Source organism: Sus scrofa, chromosome 9 (assembly GCF_054392235.1).
Source record: "Sus scrofa isolate SSC_HxYL_T2T_F1_AM1 chromosome 9, Sscrofa_HxYL_maternal_Yorkshire_Landrace_v2.0, whole genome shotgun sequence".
In the NCBI taxonomy this organism is placed as follows: Eukaryota; Metazoa; Chordata; class Mammalia; order Artiodactyla; family Suidae; genus Sus; species Sus scrofa.
The window spans coordinates 83097141-83117191 of record NC_139391.1 but is presented as its reverse complement, the minus strand read 5'-3'; the positions used below and the strand labels follow the sequence as shown (position 1 = coordinate 83117191).

Here is a 20051-nt window from a genome sequence, read left to right as displayed (position 1 = left end):
AGGAACAAGTCTTTTGAGGAACTTGGATGGGAAATAGTATGTAGATGAAGAGCAGAAGTATGAGTGAGATTCTCCCTAATAAGAGAAAAGCCTGTGCGCAAATGAGAAATGGAAGGGAGGTGGGGTGCAAAATTGAAGATACAGAAGAGAGAGGAGTATCTTGGAAGGCTAGAAGAATTGGAATACAGAGCCCACACAAAAGGGACTGACCTTGATAGGAGGACAAAAGACAGTGTGGATACAAATGATGGAAAGATTGTGGATCCAATGGTAGAAAAGTTAGTGTTCCCATGTGATGTTCCAGTTTTCTCCTGGAAGTATCAGGAATAGACATCCCTAGAGAATAAAGGGGGGAAAAAAAGAAGAGTTGGATTTAAGAGAGACGAGGGCATGACATGCTTGACTAAAATATTTAGTGGCCTGAGTGCCTGGTTGAGGTAGTCATCAGGACTGCGGTGTCCAGCGGTGCAGGTATTACACAGGTTGCCACACCTCAGAGGGACACTGCTCACATGATAAACATCATCGACATATATTTGTTATGACAAGTTTCTGGCCGATGGCCATGGTGAAGTTTCTTGTTCTTGCAAACTCAGGATATCACCACAACTTTCTGACAGAGAAGTAACATATCTTGAGGAAGGGGCATCTTGTTCTAATTCACACACAGACACCATATGGAATGTTTGTATGGTTACTCATGCAGTTATAGTTCATACCACTCTGCCCCAGTGGTTGATTTTTCTTCGGCAGCACACAAGTTGCTGCAGGCACAGACACAAGAAGGTAGGTGATTGGTTCCATAGATAGTTGGAGTTTTCCAGGAAGTTGTGACATGAAATAAGAAATGCCAAAGTAGCCAAACAGTGTTTGAGGTGCTGCCCATACCGTGCAAGCTGGATAAAGTGGAAAGTGAGAACAGAGGTCAGTGGATTTGAAGCAGCAGTGAGAATGAAGCCCTGGCCATTAGCTATTATACCAGGGATTCCTGAGAAACTGAGTCTCAAGGATGGGAAGCTATGATCAAAGAGATGATTTTGGAGGTAAGGAGTTTCTGGTGATGTCAAGGTCGGAGCACGGGTGGGTGTACTGTTGATATACTTAGTATTCACTCAGTGGGATAAATAAGGAAACCTTTTATTTTTTTCCTTTGTCACTGCACTCAAAATCTAAAACAGAAAAGAAATACTATCCTGAGAATTAAAGGATAGTTTCTTCCATTGGAGCTCCAGAATAGGAAAATAGAAATTAAATAGAAACCATGATTAATGTTTTAAAATACAGTTTTGCATACATGTGCTTTTTTAGAGGTTGCTTAGCTATTTCTTAGAAATTACTAAGAGGATTTTAATTGTTTTACTCTATAATGATTTGAAAAATATTTTAGCTCTGTTATTTAGGCAAAAGAATTTCAACATCTATTTTTTAAGATTCTGTTCATTAGAGACACTGATGAATACTTATGATGTATTGCTCTAGAAATCTTTCAGGTAATTCATCATAGTTTGTGCTTGTATTATTTCAGAATTGTACTTCTGGGAATAAACCCAGTGTTTTTGATGGTTTCTAGTAAGCAAAGGTAGAGATAGTGTGTCTTCTTGATGCCTGGTAAAATATTGGTAAGGCTTGTTTCAAATATAAGTGGGTGGGTATGTGTGTGTGTCTGTGTGTGTATTATGCCCAAGGGTAGTATCAAGACTCAGAAAATTACTGTTGAAAATAAGCTGGCACATTGGAAAGCTATTTAGTTATGATAAAACATTAATTATCAGGAGTTGCCTGGTGGCTCAGCCAGTTAAGGATCTGGCATTGTCATTGCTGTGTTGTGTTCTCGATCCATAACTCAGGAACTTCCACGTGTCATGGGTATGACCAGAAAAAAAAGGGAAAAAATTATCATAAATATAGAAATAGAGGGAAAAAAAAAACCTTAGAGTTAGGAAAGTAGAAAAAAGGTTACTAAGTATAGGGATAAAATTATGGCTTAGACAGACATTTAGGGTACATTTAAGCTAAAGTCTGGGAAGTGAATAAAAATATTATCTTGTATTCAAGAGAAATCATAACAATAACTTTCAGTATGTCTTATGACTGTGTCTGGGATACAGAAATATCTCGTTTCTCCCTAATAGTCATGTTTACTTGAGTGAATATTTGGATGCTATTCCAGTTACTATGGCTGAGTAAATTACTCCAAAACTGAGTAGAATAAAAACAGCCATTTATCATGCTCACAGATTATGTGGGTCAGGCATTCAGACAGGGGACAGAAACGACCCTTGTGACTTCCAAGGCAGGGGACAATGCAGCTTTGGACTGGCTCTTTTTCTCAGCATGCCTGCCCTTAGAACCCCGTCAGCAACCAGCATCCACCACCAGACAAGCGGGCATTTTGGGCTTCCTCACAGCATGGTGGCTTCCCCAGATAAAGAGCCAGTTGGAAGCTGCAGTGCCTTGTGCCTTGGAAATCACACAATGTCATTTTTGGCTTCTATTCATTATGGCTGTTACTTACAAAGCCTCTTCCATCTGTGACTGGAAATATTACTGTGGCCATTGGTATAAAATATACTCTGCCACATATACCTGTCTTTTCCCTTAAGCATTATTCAAAGGTATCTTCCTGAGATCCCATGGCACCTTCACTTAAATAGTATATTGTTTCCTGGATCTGTGGCTGCCAGAATGCTCTGAAAATGAAAGAGCCCCAAGTACAGAAAGTGCCAACCCTCCAACAACACCTAAAAGTTACCTCTCCTGACTATCCCAAACCTTCATAATCATCCTCAATTCATGACCATGCCCCTACTTCATTGAGTACTACATGCTTTCTTCTTCTTATTATTATGTCTATCAAAACTCGCAACAACAACAACAGAAGTGTCTACTTTTCACCTCCTTATAATTCACAGCTACTCTCCTGAAATCTCTCTGACTTCCCCAGGATCAGATCCTACCAAAAATATTCAGGCTTTATTTTAAGGAAACTCTTCTCTCAGTATTTCATAGTGCTGACTGCCCCTTCCTGCTTCATATGCTATGACCTTGACTCTGAAATTCTATACCCTAGTCTGTCTTCTCTCTTTGCTCTCCTTCATTGCTGTCTGCTCCTTTGCCCACCATGTTGGCCTTTCCCCAGGTCCCATCCTTTGCTAAATATTCTTCTTCACCTTCATGCTTTTCCTGGGTAGTCTACTTTTTGTCCCTGATTTAACTCCAGTCAACCTTGGAAATCTTTATCTCTCATTTAGTGCTCTCTCGTAAACCCTTCCTGACCTGCCTAACTACCAATTGAGCATCTCTGCTTTCACTTGGAGATGGGCCGGAACATAAATACAGGGCATCTAAAACTGATTTCATCTCCCTGCCCCCTGTACCACTCCCCCATCACCATACCCATAACAGCTCATTTCTTTACCCTTAGGGAGGCTAAAAAGCTAAGGAATATCTGGATGTCTTACTTTCTTGTACCTTTTCTATCTAATAGATCACCAGTTTTGTGGACCATCTAAATATTTCCCACTTCCATGTTTTCTGTAAGCCTACACTCATGGCTCCCCTTCAGGCCCTCCTGGACTACAGTCTCTGCCATGCCTCTCTGTTTCCCACCTGCCTTCCATACTACCCAGTGTGATCTAAACAAAACCAAATTCAACCACATCATGTCTCTGCTCAGTGCCTGCTAAGGCCACAGGATCAAGTTCAAACTCCTCAACATCCCACAAAGCCCTCTGTGGTTTTGCTCTTGTCCAAATCTAGGGCCTTACCTCACACCACTTCCAGCCTCATATTTCATGCTGCAAAAACTTCAAGGTGCTTAGTTTCCTCCAAACAATGAGCTGTTTCTTACACTCATTCTTCTGCTCTAATTGTCTTCTCTACCAAGAGAGAGATTGAGGTCAATACCAATTCAGCAAGTGGGTGGTTGATACTGCTACTGCTTGAGCCTTGAAAAATAGAATAGAAGTACACAAAGGAAAGGTGTGGGGTAGCACAGAGTGCAGGGCAGGATGGGTGGATGTTTGTGACAATGGGTGACATTTAGTCAAACCACATTTTCTGCCATAGGCCATTAGCTTGTATGCTACTTCCATATTTTGGCTTGTGGTAGACCACAATTAGTATTGTGTGTCACATAACTTACAGAAACTTTAGTTTTCAAAAGAAAATTCATAGAAATATGTCATTCCAGAATATATAAACCTTCTTCTGACAAAGTTATCTCTTTTGATAGACATTTTTGGTTAATTCCCCAACATCCTTTCTATCCCAAGTGGTTAATCTTGAGACAGTGGTTCTCAAAGTATGATCCCCAGCCAGCTAAGTCAGCATCAGGTAGGAACTTATTAGAAATACAAATTCTTGAGCCCTACCTCAGACCTATTGAATCAGAAATTTGATGGGGTGGGGCCCAGCAACTTGTGTTGTAAAAAGCTCCTCCAGGTGATTCTGAGGTCATGCACAAGCCTGGGAACCACTGGTTTAAGACTGTCTCAATAATTCTATTCTCTTTGACGTTAACTGGTTTAAGAATTTGTAAGTTACCTAATTCTGGCTAGTGAGAAGTGACAGGAAATTGGTCAGGTTGGTAAGGAGCCTTCTGTGAAAAATGTCCTTGCTCCTAAGAAGGTTACTCAGAAAAGGATCCCTCCCGTACTTAATCTGGTTATTATCATGTTTGAATGTGACTCCTGGAACTGCATCAGCCTTCTTGGGACAATGGGACCATGAAAGATACCAGCTAATGGCAAAAACAGAAAGCACTTCAGTCCTGAAGGACTTCCAGAGCCATTGAATTAGCCAAATATAAATGGATGCATGTATTCATTTTATACACACACACACATATATATTTATACACACACATTTATTCATACCTAAAATTCTTCCTTTCTTTTTTTAGGTGACACTAAATGGTGATTATAATTACTTACCATGTTATTGAGGTTCTTTGAAACCATATGGAACCCAAATGTCACATTTATTTGCAGAATATAGTGGTCACACTTGACTTTAACAATCAAATACTGGTGCTCCAAACCCTTTTTTTTCTTTTTCCTGGAGGTACAGGACTTTCCAGGGCGTTCTTGCCCAAGCATCCTCAGGAATTCTTCAGGAATACCATGTTCCTCAGTCTGCTGTGGCTGTCACTTGTGTCCTCAGTCAGCTGCCAGCCTCTAGTCTGCCAGGCCACTTTCTGCAGGGCATCCCTTGTCATCCAGTAACAGAAGAGAATTATTATGCAGACACATGACTCTTGATGGAATTCATCCACCAGGTACTCTCAGAGGCTACTTCTAGAGGATGCTTCTCTCTCCCAGGCCCTGCAGGTCCCCATGTCACAGGGACAGCTTCACTCTCCCACCTGGGAACACATGGCCCCATTTGCCTCTCACTGAGGCTCTCAAAGAAGACTAAAGTCTTACTTGTCTAAGGGGAAGCAGAGTTCCAGAAATCCACCCACCAGGAAGATTAGCATTTACTTTATAATGCAGAGCACTTGGACTCCTTCTCAGTCCTTTCTGCCTCCTTTCCAGAATGGTTCTTACTTCTGAATAATCAAAGACCTGTTAAAGTACTTTTCTCAAGGACAAAGGAGCAATCTCTCCTCAAAGAGGAATTCAGACCTCACTTTAAAGTTCATTTCCCACTTTTTACATGGAGCTGAGTTTTTGCTGAATCAGCACTTTGCACAAGGATCAGGTGATCTCTTGGAGTTGGAGCAGGGGAAGTCCGCATGTAGCTAGGGATTCTGAGGATGAAGCCTCCTAGAAAGAAAGCAGCCCTGGAACTACCAAGCCAGGCCTTTCAGGAATAGTAATGCAATTAGACCTCAAAGTCTCTAGAACCAGAGGGTCCCTCAGGGTTTGAAAACTGATTCATCTCATCTCTTCTTCAGCAGACAGAAGTCACGCATCTCTATCCTAGCTGACTGTACAGCCACAAGCTGATCTGGTCTTATTCAGTCCCCTACTGCTAGTTGTCTGTCTCTTTCCATATTCCCCAGTTCAGATTTCTAGGAGAGAGAATTTCATCACAGTCTTTTGTGTTTGACCAGAGCTTTTTATACCAGATGACCTCACAGGTTATTGACCCCGATGGAATGACTCCCTCGGGTCAGGTGTTAACCCCAGGTCTAATCAGCTGTGCTGACGGCGTGGAAGGTGGAGGTGAGGGGCAGGGTCATGGGGTTAAACCACAAAGCCACTCCTCCTCAGGGAACAGGCTCGGGTTGCTCTTTATGTGGAGGTTGTGAGTGGGGCAGTTTCTGTGAGAAGGAGCCTGTGGGCCTGGCCAGGGCCTGACAGCAGTGTAAAAGTAGTACGATGCAGTCTTTTCTACAGGAAACACAAGGAAGGCTGACTTTTAATGACTGACATTCACATTTAACCTCATCAACCCGTCCTTTCTGGGCCTCATTTCTTCATCTGCATAATTAGAAAGCCCATCTTCATGATTTCCAGGACCTTCCACTCAAGGTGGACCTAAGTGTTACAAGTCCAGGCTTATATAATGTTTTGAACTCTGGTTAGGAGAAAAAACTCCACAAAATTAAGTGAAAGGTCCTCAAAGGGGCCCTGATTCAAGTTTGCTTAGTCTCGTATAGGTCCATCTCTTCTAATATCCTTAAATTCTATTGGTTTCTTCTTGGTCATTATTTTGAATCCTGCCTACCTCTTGTGCTCACAACATGAGGCCTTTATGAGGAACCTCATACATGATCTTTTGCTTCATTCCTCAAGTACACTGTGTTCTCTAACAGTCCCTAAATAGACTATAGGCAATTTAGTTGAAGAGGGTAAATTTGGTCCACTAACATTTCATAAATTTAAAAATGTAGTATTAGTATAACACTGAAACTAATTAGCATGATTTTTACAGAAGTCTCTTTACTTTCTAACCACATACAGTCTCCAACTTACAACAGATCACCTGAAAGATTTTTCAACTTTACAGTGATGCAAAAGCAATAGGCATTCAGTAGAAACCACATTTGAATTTTGATATTTCCCAGGCTCACAATACGTAGTATGATGTTCTCTCATGATGCTGGGCAGGGTAGCAGCCGCAGCTCTCATTCAGCCACGGGATCATAAGGGTTAACAACTGATCCAGGAGTTCCCGTCGTGGCGCAGTGGTTAACGAATCCGACTAGGAACCATGAGGTTGCGGGTTCGGTCCCTGCCCTTGCTCAGTGGGTTAACGATCTGGCGTTGCCGTGAGCTGTGGTGTAGGTTGCAGACGCGGCTCGGATCCCGAGTTGCTGTGGCTCTGGCGTAGGCCGGTGGCTATAGCTCCGATTCAACCCCTAGCCTGGGAACCTCCATATGCCGCGGGAGCGGCCCAAGAAATAGCAACAACAACAACAACAACAACAACAACAACAAAAAAGACAAAAAGACAAAAAAAAAAAAAAAAAAAAAAAAACAAACAACTGATCCAGTTAAAACCATTCTGTACCCATATAACCATTCTGTTTTTCACTTTCAGTTCAGTATTCAATAAATTATAGGAGATAGTTGACACTTGATTGTAGAATAGGGTATATGCTAGATGATTTTCCCAGTGATAGGCTAGTGTACGTGTTCTGAGCACATTTAAGGTAGGCTAGGCTGAGCCGTTAGGTTCTGTAGATTAGATGTATTAAATACATTGTCAACTTAAGATATTTTAAACCTAGCAATGAGTTTATCTAGATGTAACTCCATTGTAAGACAAGGAAGAGCTTGTATACATTCTTCAAGGTGCATCCATACCTCAAAGATGATAGTTTATCTCAGTTAATTCATCCTCAAGCTCCTGATATGTTGCAGCTTGTATTTGCTGAATTTTTCTTCATCATTACCATCATACACACTCTGTCTGCCTCATTACACACATAGATCAGTAACTCCAGGGAAATTCATGATAATATAAAATTTGAGACAAAAATATTGATGTATTAATTCACAATAACTTGATAAATAATTGTGAGTAGTTCTCAGGGAGGCAGGGTGGGTGAGAGGGGGTTGTGAACGTATATTTGCTAGACTTGGAAAAAGTTCTAAAAGGAAGTATGGCTATTGAAAAGCTGGATTTAACTGACTTATTGTGCATTGCCCAAGATGAAGTTTTGTCAAGTGGAGGCAAGAACAATTGTGGTTTTTTTCATGACATTTTCTCCATAATGTTCAATGGCATCCTGTTAAACTAACCAAGGGGGTTTTCCCCTCAGAAGAAGACAAAAAATGATACTTTATAGTATTAAGTTATTTGATTTTAGTAGCAAAAAAACAAGAGGAAAAAAATGAGAGAGGTACCATCACAAGTTGTTTGCCTCACATAGATTCCTAAAGAGCTCAGCTTCTCATTTCTAAGCTGGTAAAGTAGGGACCAGGCTTACTCAAGAAGCATAAACAATGATACAAATACCTTTATTATCATGACTTTACTCTTTCCCAACATCTAATGGAGAACACAATTGATGATATGCAGTATGGCACAACTTAAAACTATACTTAAATACTGCAATAGACTATAAAGAAAAGTTTTCTAGAGCCAGTGTAGCAAATCACTGGATCGGAATATACTTGCCACCATGCCCCAAGTGGACACAGCTCTCCAGCTTTTCAGTGTGAAATGCCAGTTAGTTGGCTGGTAAATTGACAATGGTCTTCAGTTATAAATCTCTCCATAGTGTTGGTTCATGCTCAGTTTGAATAGGAAGACATTGTTTTTTGCCCTTCTTTCTCTTTTAATATGATTGGCAAATGATAGACATATTTTTGGAAGAATTTAAAACATAGTTTTTTTGAATCATTTTTTTCATCTTTACCATCTTTATTGTTTTCACCCTTCCCACAGGTACATGCATTTTTTAAATGCCCACGTCTATGTTCCTAGCAAAATTGAACCAAATGTACAGAGTTCCCACATATCCTTCCCCCACCAAACATATAGCCTCCCCCACCATCAATATTTCACATCACATGTGATATAGTTGCTATAATCAATGGACCAACATTGACACTGTTAGCCAAAGTCTTTGTGTTATAGATTGTATGGTTTTAACAAATTTATAATGTCATATATTTACCATTATAGTATCATACAGAAGAGTGTCACTAAAGTCAAAAAAAAATCAAAGAACTGATAATAGAGAAATAAAACATAAATTGTAATGTAGTTCCCATACAAGTTATGAACCAAAATATCAGAGTTGAAACAAAATATATTAGTCTAATCAATAAATATAAATGGGCTTAACTCACCTATTAAAAGATTCTCCGCTAGACTCACCAAGAAAGACTCAAGTATATATCGTACGCAAAATAAAATTATTCAACAAAACTAAAAATAAAAGGATAAGCAAAATAAACAAAGCAAGTAGAAATAATAAGAAAACAGATGCAGCAATATCGATATTTTAAAAGGCCTTTTATATGAAAAAAGGACATATTTTAATGCTAAAAGCCACAATTCACAATGAAGATAAAAACATTTAAGGGGGAGTTCCCGCTGTGGCTCAGTGGTTAATGAATCCAACTAGGAACCATGAGGTTGCGGGTTGGAGCCCTGGCTTTGCTCAGTGGGTTAAGGATCTGGCGTTGCCATGAGCTGTGGTGCGGATTGCAGATGTGGCTCGGATCCCGCGTTGCTGTGGCTGTGGCGTAGGCCGGCAGCTACGGCTCCAATTGGACCCCTAGCCTGGGAACCTCCACATGCTGCGAGAGCAGCCCAAGAAATGGCAAAAAAAGGACAGAAAAAACAAACAAAAAAAAATTTAAGGGTATTTATGTATTAAATTATACAGAAGCAACTTTTATAAAGCAAAAATTACGATTTGCAAAGGAAACACAGAAAGAAACCCTTACTAATAGAAAAATTTAGCATAGTATTCTCAGTATAAGACAAATCTAGTAAAAAGTTGAAGATATCAAAGATTTAAACATAATCAATAAAGATCTATATCACAGTTTACACCTAGATAACATAAATGCACCTTTTTCTTAAGTGCACATGAAACATTCACCAAAAAATGCCCTATGTAAATTGAATTTCTTGGAAAATAATGAAAAATACCACATAGCAGAATTGTGGAATACATATGGAGAAATGATCAAAGGAATATTAGAGCCTTAAACACTTAATTAAAATCAAAGATGGCAATAAATAGTATAAAAAGCTGGAAAAGGAACAAGGAATAAACTAGAATAAGCAAAAGGAAGGAGATCATATAACATATTTCCTCTAACATATCATATTTCATATAACATAGAAATTAAGGCAGAGAACAGAAAAACAGTAAATCTAATGAATAAATTAATTATATAAGCCACTAGAAAACTCAAGAAAAACAATGGAGAATGCACACATACACAAAGAGAAATAATTATTGGACTCAAAAGAATTTAGAAATATAAAAATTGAATTGTAGGCCTCTCTGCAAATTTCAAAACCTAAGTGAAATGGATAATTTCCTAGAGAATTAGTTTAGCAAAATTGTTCTCATTAGATATAGCTTACACAGAAAAATTGCTTAGAAGAAATAGAAAAAGTTATCAAAGAACAACCCCCCAAGAAAACACCAGGCCCGGATGATTTTTACAGGGAAATTCTGCCAAACCTTCAAGGACCAAATAGTTCTATAAATGTTTCATAAATTGTTTAAGAGTATTGTGAATGAAGGAAATTTTTGAATTGTTTTTATTAGGCAAGTGTACTTTCAATAACTAAACCTGATAGATACAATACAAAGATTATAGACTGGTATCATTTATGAATATTAATGTAAAATTTCTAAATAAAATATTAGAGAATAATTTGATACCACATGGAGAAAATAATATGCCATGACCAGGTAGAATTTATTTCAGGAATGCAAGGATGGCTTAATATGGGGAAATCAATTAATTTAATATCCCTATTAATAGATCTGAAGAAGAAAATCATGCAATTTTTTTTAATAGATTCTGAAAACCTTTTACAATATTCAGCACTGATGCCTGATAAAGTCACTCAAAGAAAAAGAATTGATGGATATTTTCTGAAAAGACATGATCTTATGATCAAATATAAACATCATTAATCTTAAAGCCATCTTAATGGAGAAGCACTAGCGATATTTCTACTAAGATTAGAAGCAAAGTAAGATTACTAATTGTCTTGCCTCCATTCAACACTGTACTAGAAATATTGGCCCATACAAATAGATGTGAGAAACCAATTAGAGGCATAAGAATTGGAAAAGAAGCAGAACTTCTAATTGCAGATGATATAATTATGGACCTGGAAAAGCCCTAAAGAATCAATGGTAAAACCAAATAAAATAATAAGTGATTTCAGAAGTTGATAAAAGAATATACAAAAATAGAGAAAAACTCTATAATAGCAATAAAAAGATGAAATAATTAGAACAAATTTAACATGAAATGTGAAAATATTTATAAGGAGAATTGTAAAATATCTCTGAAAGATGTAAATAGACTTGACCAAATGGAGGATAAGAAACAATTTCTGTTTCAAATATATAATCACATTGAAGAAAGAGGGGGAAACAAACCCAAGTAGCTGTGAATGCAGTATTACGATAGTGTGTTCTCAGGCTGAAAACATAACTCTAATCAAATATTGAACTTTGGTTAGCAGACCTTTGTTTCTTCAGAAGCTCAGGTTAGCAATTCTGAAATCATTTTTTTGTACATTCTAGGATTGAGCAAATACGTTGTGGATAGTGGGAGTCAGGTTTTGTATTTTGTGAGAAGGAAGTTATAATCAGGGTAAAAGAAAAAAAACAGAATGAACCCTGCAGTATTGGATTGAAATTGGAGCTATAGGTGTGAATTTATGGGTTCTAATACATACATTCACATACATAGACACATACATACACATATACATATGTATGTAACTGGATAGAGAGCTGCATGGATATAATATGTATACATGTGTGGTGCACATGAGTGCACGTGTATATGCACATATTTGTTTGTCTGTGTGCATAAACATTCCCTAGTTCTGTCCTCTGAGGAAGGTCCTCTGTCCTGGAAGCAATTGCATCCCAGTAGCAGTGGGCCTACATAGAGCCAAGATCTTTGTTTCTATATACCCTGTTCTCCATTAAAAGGAATCAGGGCTCTGTGGAGAAATAGCTGAATTCCAAATTGGGGCAGGGAAAGAATTAGAACACCTTGTTATGCCCCAAAGTAAGAATGTGCTTAAAGAATGCAAGGACATTGCAGAATGACAAGGAACTAGCTTTAAGGGACTCCCATAGGACAAATCTGGTATAATTTAATCATTAAAATAAATGACTAATTTAAATAAATAATGTTAGTAAACTTGATGTTCTTGAGTAAAGTAAGGATCCATGAGCTACACTCTTATAAACAAACATGTAAACAGATAAATAAGGAAGAAGGGAAAGCTTTACTAGAAAGCTCGCTAATACATATAGAAGGAATGATGGACTTAGAAAATCCTCTTTTGCCAAGCCATCATAAAAATAATTGACGCAGGAGTTCCTGTCATGGCTCAGGGGTTAACGAACCCAACTAGCATCCATGAGGACATGCGTTCAATCCGTGGCCTCGCTCAGTGGGTTGAAGATCCCGTGTTGCCATGAGCTGGGGTGTAGGTTGCCAACGTGCCTCAGATCCCACATTGCTGTGGCTCTGGCATAGGCTGGTGGCTACAGCTCCGATTAGATACCTAGCCTGGGAACCTCCATGTGCCAGGGAGGGTGGCTAAAAAGGCAATAATAATAATAATAATAACTGATACAGTCAATCAAGAATTATCCATGAATACTAAAACTGAGAGATGAAAGTTTAAGAATAGGATGTTTACATTGTCTCCAAGCATATCCCTTTGGAGAAATTGGAGGAACACCACTCTAACAAAAAGATTAAAGTTAACATTGCTGTGAATGGGACTGACCAACAGTATGTGCCCCCTAACATGTTGCATAGGGAAAATACCAGAACCATGTTTGCAGTGTGCTGCCAGGGGTGCACAACCTTAATCTGGTCATGAGGACACATAGGACCATCCAAAAAGTGGGACATTCTGTGAAACACTAGGTCTGTACAAAGACAGACTCAGGAACCATCAGATTAAAGGAGACTGAAAAACCATGATGACTAAATGCTGTGTGTGATTTTAGATTTTCTTTTGCTATAAAAAATATTGTGACAATGGATAAAACCTCAATAAAGTTTTGTCAGTTAGATAATAATTACCTCAATGTTAATTTCCTGATTTCAATAATTATACTGTTTATCTAAGAGGACTCATTTTTAGGAAATACAAAGTGAAATATTGAGGAAACACAAAAGAACATTATGTCCACAACTGAAACAGTTGAGGAAAAAAATGTATATGTTAATGTGTATTTAGAAAAAGGAAAGACAGTGTCATAAATGTTGACGTTTTGAGAATCTAGGTGAAGTGTATCTAGGAGTACAAAGAGTTCTTGCAGCTTTTCTGGAAGTCTGAAATTATGTTTGATGACTTCATGGTTTGAACTTTAATACATTGCTTTATAATAATATTCAAATCAAGAAATTAAGTTTTGGTACATGGTGAAATGACACTGAAAAAAAGGTGACAGCAGAAGTTTATATTAATTCTACATATAATATGGTATTTATACTGTAACCATTACTGCAGTAGTTAACAATAGTGTGCCGGCATGAATCTTTGCAAATTAAGTGAAACCTGGTCTGTGTCTTTCAGATGTTACGATCTAGGGCTGGCTGATATCCATGATCTTATGCACCAAGATAGTGATTTTAGTCACTCTTGTATAAATTGGGGGTTAGGGAGGGCGGATGGGCAGCTATAATCCTGTTAGATTATTGGAGTTTATTATTATTGGAGCTTACTGGAGTCAGACAGTGGTTCCTCACATCTGCTGACTGCTCTGTAGCTATGGAATAAACAACTCTGATGGCCATTTAGTCATCCTCATACTGGAGTCAGGTCCCTGAGGAATGCCAGTGCAGTAACATTTTAGAAGCTAAATGTTTAACTTTCCAGACTGTCTGTGCAAAACAAAGCAAGGTTCACAGAAGCAAACTTCCTTGTTCAGTAAACACTTCAGCCCAGAAGAATTGAGAGATTGCACATGGAACTGTGAACTTTGCACTGTCAGACTTAGAAACTTCACAAACCAAAAATATTCTGTTGTTGATTCAAAAACCTAAAGTCTAATGATAAACTTAGTGTGGGTAAAACCTTTTAAATGATCGATTTAGTGCCTGCTCTGTCCCCCTACATGTGACTGAGTCAGGTTCAGTTGGTTGGAGCCTGGGAGGAGAAGCACCATGTCTCTGTAAGATTTTCTAAGACCTCTGAAGAAAAGTACTAAATAACCAGTTTTGATAGGTTTTAGGATCCTCCAGGGGGCACCAGAACATTCTACTGTAAGTGATCAATGTAGTTTCGTTAAGTCCAGGAAGGTTTACTATGTTACCTTGTTATAATTGATTCACCTACTGTAACTTTTTCAGTTCCAGTAACACCATTTTTTTTTTTTGGTACATTTGCTTCTCTTTTTCTTTCATACATTTGCTTTCAGAACAGTTATGAGTTTGTGGAATGTTTCTGCCTCTGAGGAGGCGGAGGAAGGAAAGAGATCATCTCTTGGACAAGCCCTTAGAAACTGGAGCCATGTCTCCTCAGGGTAAATATGAAAGCTTTCAGCCCACTCTGAGAGTAAGGATTTTCCAAATGTTCCTAATCTGGCTGGGGCGGGGGTGGGGGTGGGGGGGACTTGAGGAAACTGAGAATTCATTCACTTTCTCAGTTTAATGCTGTGTATAAGCCACCCTGTTATTATCATTATTAATAATGAACACAGTGAATGTCAAATAGGCACTTCATGGTAGATTTTTATATGAATTTTATGCACAAGTCAGGGGTTGCCTGGCTACTGCATAATATTACTCAGTTCTGGTCCAGGAGTACAAAATTCCAACAGACCTCCTGAGCCTGTCCCTCCAATTAGTGGCTACCTCATTACGAATAAAGAACCCTCATTACTGTGAGCCTTCAAGTGAAATAGGATCCCCTACCTCTTGAAATCCGCCTTTCTAAGTACAGACAGTTCCCAACTTACAAACAATCCACTTAAGAACCACCAAGGCATTCAGAGGCTGCCTAGCCTCCTGCAGCTGCTGCCCCGGGCCCCCTGTCCAGCCCCCGCCCCGGGCTCCTGATCAGCTCAAGGGAGCTCTGCCCTCCCTCCTGCAGAGCCAGCTGCCCACCTGCCCGCCAGACTGTGTGCTGGGGGTTCAGTGAGGCCTCAGCGCTATCGCTGGTTTTGTAGCTGAGCTCAGCTATGGGGTAAATAGGCTTTTGTGGCCTGACCTGGGAACCGAACCACGATTTAAAAAACAACAACAACAAAAAAAAAAGAAGAAGAAGAAGAAAAAAAAAATCCTGTCTCCATGGGAAAATGTATTGTTCATTCCCAACACGGAGCCAACAAACATTAGATAACTGTGGGAGCTGGCTCCAGGCTCCTAGCACGGGGAGGAGAAGGAAGGGTGGCCACAAGTTCTGGGTTCTGGGGACAACTCTAGCACTAACCCCTCCCTTCCCCCAGTGAGGCCTTGTAAGCCTTTTAACCTCTCTGCAAAACAGTAAAACAATAGGACTGGACTAATGAGCCATAAGCCTCCTTCTAGAGCTCTACCCTTGTTTCATTCATTCGTTCATTCAGTCAGTCACTCACTGGCATTTTACTTAAGGCACCCGCTTTGTGCCAGATTCTGGGCTAAGTGTTAGGAATACAGTCAAATAAGACGGATCCTAGGAACTCAGTGTTTAGCAGGGGAAACAAATGTCTAAGCAAATGCTTGTAACGTAACTATGCTGTGAGATGATCCCTGCATGTTATGAACACTCAGGAGGGTGGCATCTAAATCCATGAAGACCCCCTCAAAGAGGGACTGCCTCCCCTGTTTGCTCCTGCCTTGTCTCTCCTGCTTTAATTCTCTCCTCTGCTCAGTCAACCAAAGCTGGTTTACTGGCAAGCATGGCTTCTTCATCCACTGTTCTAACACTTCAGCTTGGTCCCCTGGCCTCTCCTGGGAGAGTCTTTCCCTCCTCCTCCCAACCCTGAGAGGTGGAATGTTGGGCACGGTCCTGCCAGAACCATAGGCTTGATTCCTATGAGTGCTGCCCTGAATGCTGCCTTCTTCCCTGCCCTGGTGAACCACAGCCTAAAAGGCTCCCTCTCCCCCTCCTCGGAGCCTTTCCTGCCCTGACCTCTTGCATTGCCATCCCTGTGGTAGTCTCACATTTAAAACAAATTCTTCACCCCCAAAATGGTTCTTAAGGCCCAGCACCTCCTGCCTGCCCCCCCACCACCCGCCCGTATTTATAATCCCTGATCTGCTTCTGCTGAACATCCCTGGGAGGCTACACCCTTAACCACACACTCACTATTAAAAATAGTACCAAGGAAGGTGATTCCAAAAGGTGATATAATATGGTGGTTTGGGTTAGAATCTTGACTCTGTGCCTTGGTATCTGACATTATGAAATTATGTCATCATGAAAGTTCCTGAGCAAGGAAGTAACTGTGGTAAAAGTATTTGGAGGGGAAGATTACTTTGGTAGCTCTGTGTAGGCTGCTACACGAATGAAAAGGAAGAAATAGATGAGAGGTTTCCAGGGTAGAACTGACGAGACTTAGAAACCAAATAAACATGTCACTGTGTGTTATGAAATCGTGACAACCTTTTTTATACTCTCTTATACCTGAATATCTGTTATTTAGAAATATTAGAAGAGTTAGGCATTCTATTTATGTTGTACCTATGACAACAGTTTGATAATTAAAACAGGAAATGATGCCTCAAAAACTTTTCTTTTCATATAAATAACAAACCCTCCCAGGAAAGTTTTAGACAATAGTCATCCGATCCCAATTCCGTCAGGTTCCATTAGGATGTCTAAAATATAAGAAACTGCCTGGCAGCGTGATGAGGGATGCAGTTTCCAACCTGACTCTCCTAGGTTCTATCTGGGGCCCCACCACTTAATAGCAGTATAATCTTGGGCAGGTCTCTTAATTTCTAGTGCCTCAGTGTCTTTATCTGAAAATGGGGAAAATACTATTAATTGTATTAATCTCATAAGATTCTTATGAGGATTAAATCTATAATATTTGTATATATTGGCAAAGAACTTAGAATCCAGTCCATATTGAGCATGACACAAGCATTCATCATTGCCTGCTTTTAAGTATTCTTAAAATAAAAGAAATACAAAAAAAACCCCGCAGAACCCATATGTTATATTAAGGCATTGAGTGGCTTGTCATTTGAGAGATGGAGAGAGGATTACTGAAATAATAACTCAATTCTAACTGCTTGTCTTGTTTCCCCAGTCACATGTTGAGGTAAGAGAGCCCATCAAACTGAATGCCTTATGTCTAGAGTGAATTGATGTCACTTCCCCCGACCCACCCCTTTTCCTCACCTTCTTGTTTTTTGTTGACATAGGCTTGAAATATTAACTTCAGGTTTGACTTCTCCCTTTCCCTGTTAGACACATTTATTTGGTTTCAAAGTCTCATCATTTCCAGAAATCTCTCTCTCATCCATTCCCCCCATCTCCATTCTTGCAGCAGCCTCCGCAGTAGTGGCAAAGTAATCTTCCCAAACACCCTCTCGATGGTGTGGTCACTTGGCTGATCAGGACTTTCAGCAGCTCCTTTGCTTAAGAAGCAGAGCCCTCAGCCTGTCATGAGGGACCCATCGCTGAACAAATCCATCCCATTTTCCATCCCTATTTCCAATACTCATCTTCCCAACAGCCTGTTTTCCAGGCTGACCACATGCATGGTGTGTCTGGTGTGGTCCCCTTTAAATCTGTTGTCCCACCTTAACTATGAATGATGTCCCCTTTCACTTGCAAAATCCCCTATTTGGACGGTAAATTATGTGGTCACCCTATTGCTATCCCCTTAGCCAAACTAAGTATCCCATAATTCCCTGCCTCCTCCCCCTACTCCTTTCATCTGGAATGTCCTTCCCTTGACCTGTGCTTACCCAAAAGCTTCTTTTTTAAAAACCAACTTATATGTGCTTTGTTTACTTTTTAATCTCCCAGGGCATTTTGCACCCACTCTCTTGCCACCTAACACTTTCTACTTTGTATCATGATTTTTCGTATGATAGTGTAACTTTGCTTCCAGCCTGAAGTTCTTGAAGAAAGAAGCCATGTCTGATTAGCACAGAATTTTCTACAACATTGAACACAGGGTTTTCCATGCTTGGAAGAATAACAAACTCTAGTTCCCAAGTGCTTACAATGCTCCAAGCACTGTATGTTTGATGTCCCTACACTGCAGATCCCATCTTGGACATTTCCTCATTTAATCCCTACAGTAGGCCTGAAAGGTACCATGTCTCTGTTTACTAATTTGGAAATTGAGGCTACGGTTAAATGACCTTGTTCCAGGTCACAGAGACAGTAAGTCTAAGTGCAAATATTTGAACCCAGATTTTTCTGACTTCAAAGAGTATGCTATTAACCTTTCCACTCCAGGAGGCTGGTTCTCAAACTTTAGCATGAACGCAATCAATCACTTGGAAAACTCGTTAAAACATATGGCTGAGCCCCATCTTGCTTTCTGATTCAGTAGGTCTGGGTAGGACCCAAGCCTTGCAGGACATTTGGGTCTGTCCAAAATCTCTATTGAGACATTTGGTCCATGCCAAAAGGTCCTTGATATTAGTTCCTGTCCAAAATATCCAGTGAGACTTTTGAGCCATGATTCATTAAATAATACAAATATTTAACTTTCTTAAAATGGCACTTAACATTATTTTTATTGTAATTCATGATCAATTTTGGACTTCATATTTATTCTTATTCTTCCTTGTCATGAAGTTTAGTATGGTTACTTTTCTTTAAAATATATTTTGTTGAAGTATAGTTGATTTACAGTGTTATTTTAATTTCTGCTATACATATATACACAGCACAGTGATTCAGTTTTATGCATTCTTTTTCATATTCTTTTCCATTACGGTTTATCACAGGATATCAAATATTGCTCCCTGTGCTATACAGTAGGACTTTGTTGTTTATCCACTCGCTATATAATAGTTTGATTCTGGCAGGCTTACAGTTAAATCAAGTTTGGTTATATGCATTTGGTTTTATCCATATTATAGTAAGGTTGGTGGTTGTATTTGAGCATGTTCATCAAGAACTTGGGTGATAGCTTGTTCATTTTTTTGCTATTTATCTTTGAACACCTCAATAAATCTCCAAATTGAATGATTACGCACTACTGTCAGCTTTTGAAATTCCCCGTGCTGGCCTTTCACTGCATTGTTCATCCTATGATCTCGTTCAGTACTGAGGTATAAACATTCCCAAGTTTCTGGTGGAAATCTTGGAATTCCTGATCTTCTTCTGCCTCTGCCCATCCTTCCATAGACATACACTCTCTCAACATAGTCCATTAGGTCATCTAAATTTTCTTTTACATTCTCCATAATGTGCCCAAAAGTTTCATTTACATTTTTTGAAGGCACAGATGCTGCACACTTACAGATGTTACTTTTTGTTGTCACATACTCACATGTTAGATCCAAAGAAGATATTTTTCATGAGTGTGAAAAGTGAAACGTGTTCTTTTACTTGTGCATTTGATAAAAGTAGTCAAATTGCATTCATATTTGCAATTTTGAAGTCCATCATGCATAACAAAGGGTTAATATCAAGATTTCCTTGAAAATGCAAGTACTTTCATGTATACATACATATAAACACACATAATTATATATATAAATATATATACACATGTGTTTTCTTGCCTTTTCCTTGTTAGTGCATAAATCAACAGCATCATACAACCCAGTACTACACTGCACAGTAAATAACTGAGTGAATAATGTTGGTGCCATCTTGAAGGTGATATCACTGAAGGTTATGGTACTGGCACTTAAATATCAAATACTATCATAAGTTGTATAAATAACATTCATTCATCATCTTGAGCACCGGGATTGTGTGTAAGAAATGATTCTCCACATCTGGTAACT

The 20051-nt window shown here is 39.2% G+C and overlaps 1 protein-coding gene across 15 annotated transcripts in view; it reads left to right on the top strand.

Moving 5' to 3' along the window:
• Positions 1-20051, top strand: part of ICA1 (islet cell autoantigen 1) — a 150586-nt gene that overhangs the window by 65221 nt on the left and 65314 nt on the right. Inside the window, exon 1 of one of the 15 annotated variants that reach the window (XM_084977097.1) lies at positions 836-1043. The exons of 13 other annotated variants lie outside the window; for them this stretch is intronic. In XM_084977097.1, coding sequence (XP_084833223.1) covers positions 1020-1043 — 24 coding nt within the window. In that variant the 5' untranslated portion in view covers positions 836-1019. Of the gene's footprint in view, positions 1-835; positions 1044-20051 lie in introns of those variants that run through there. One more of the 15 variants, XM_084977100.1, reaches the window with a different exon arrangement.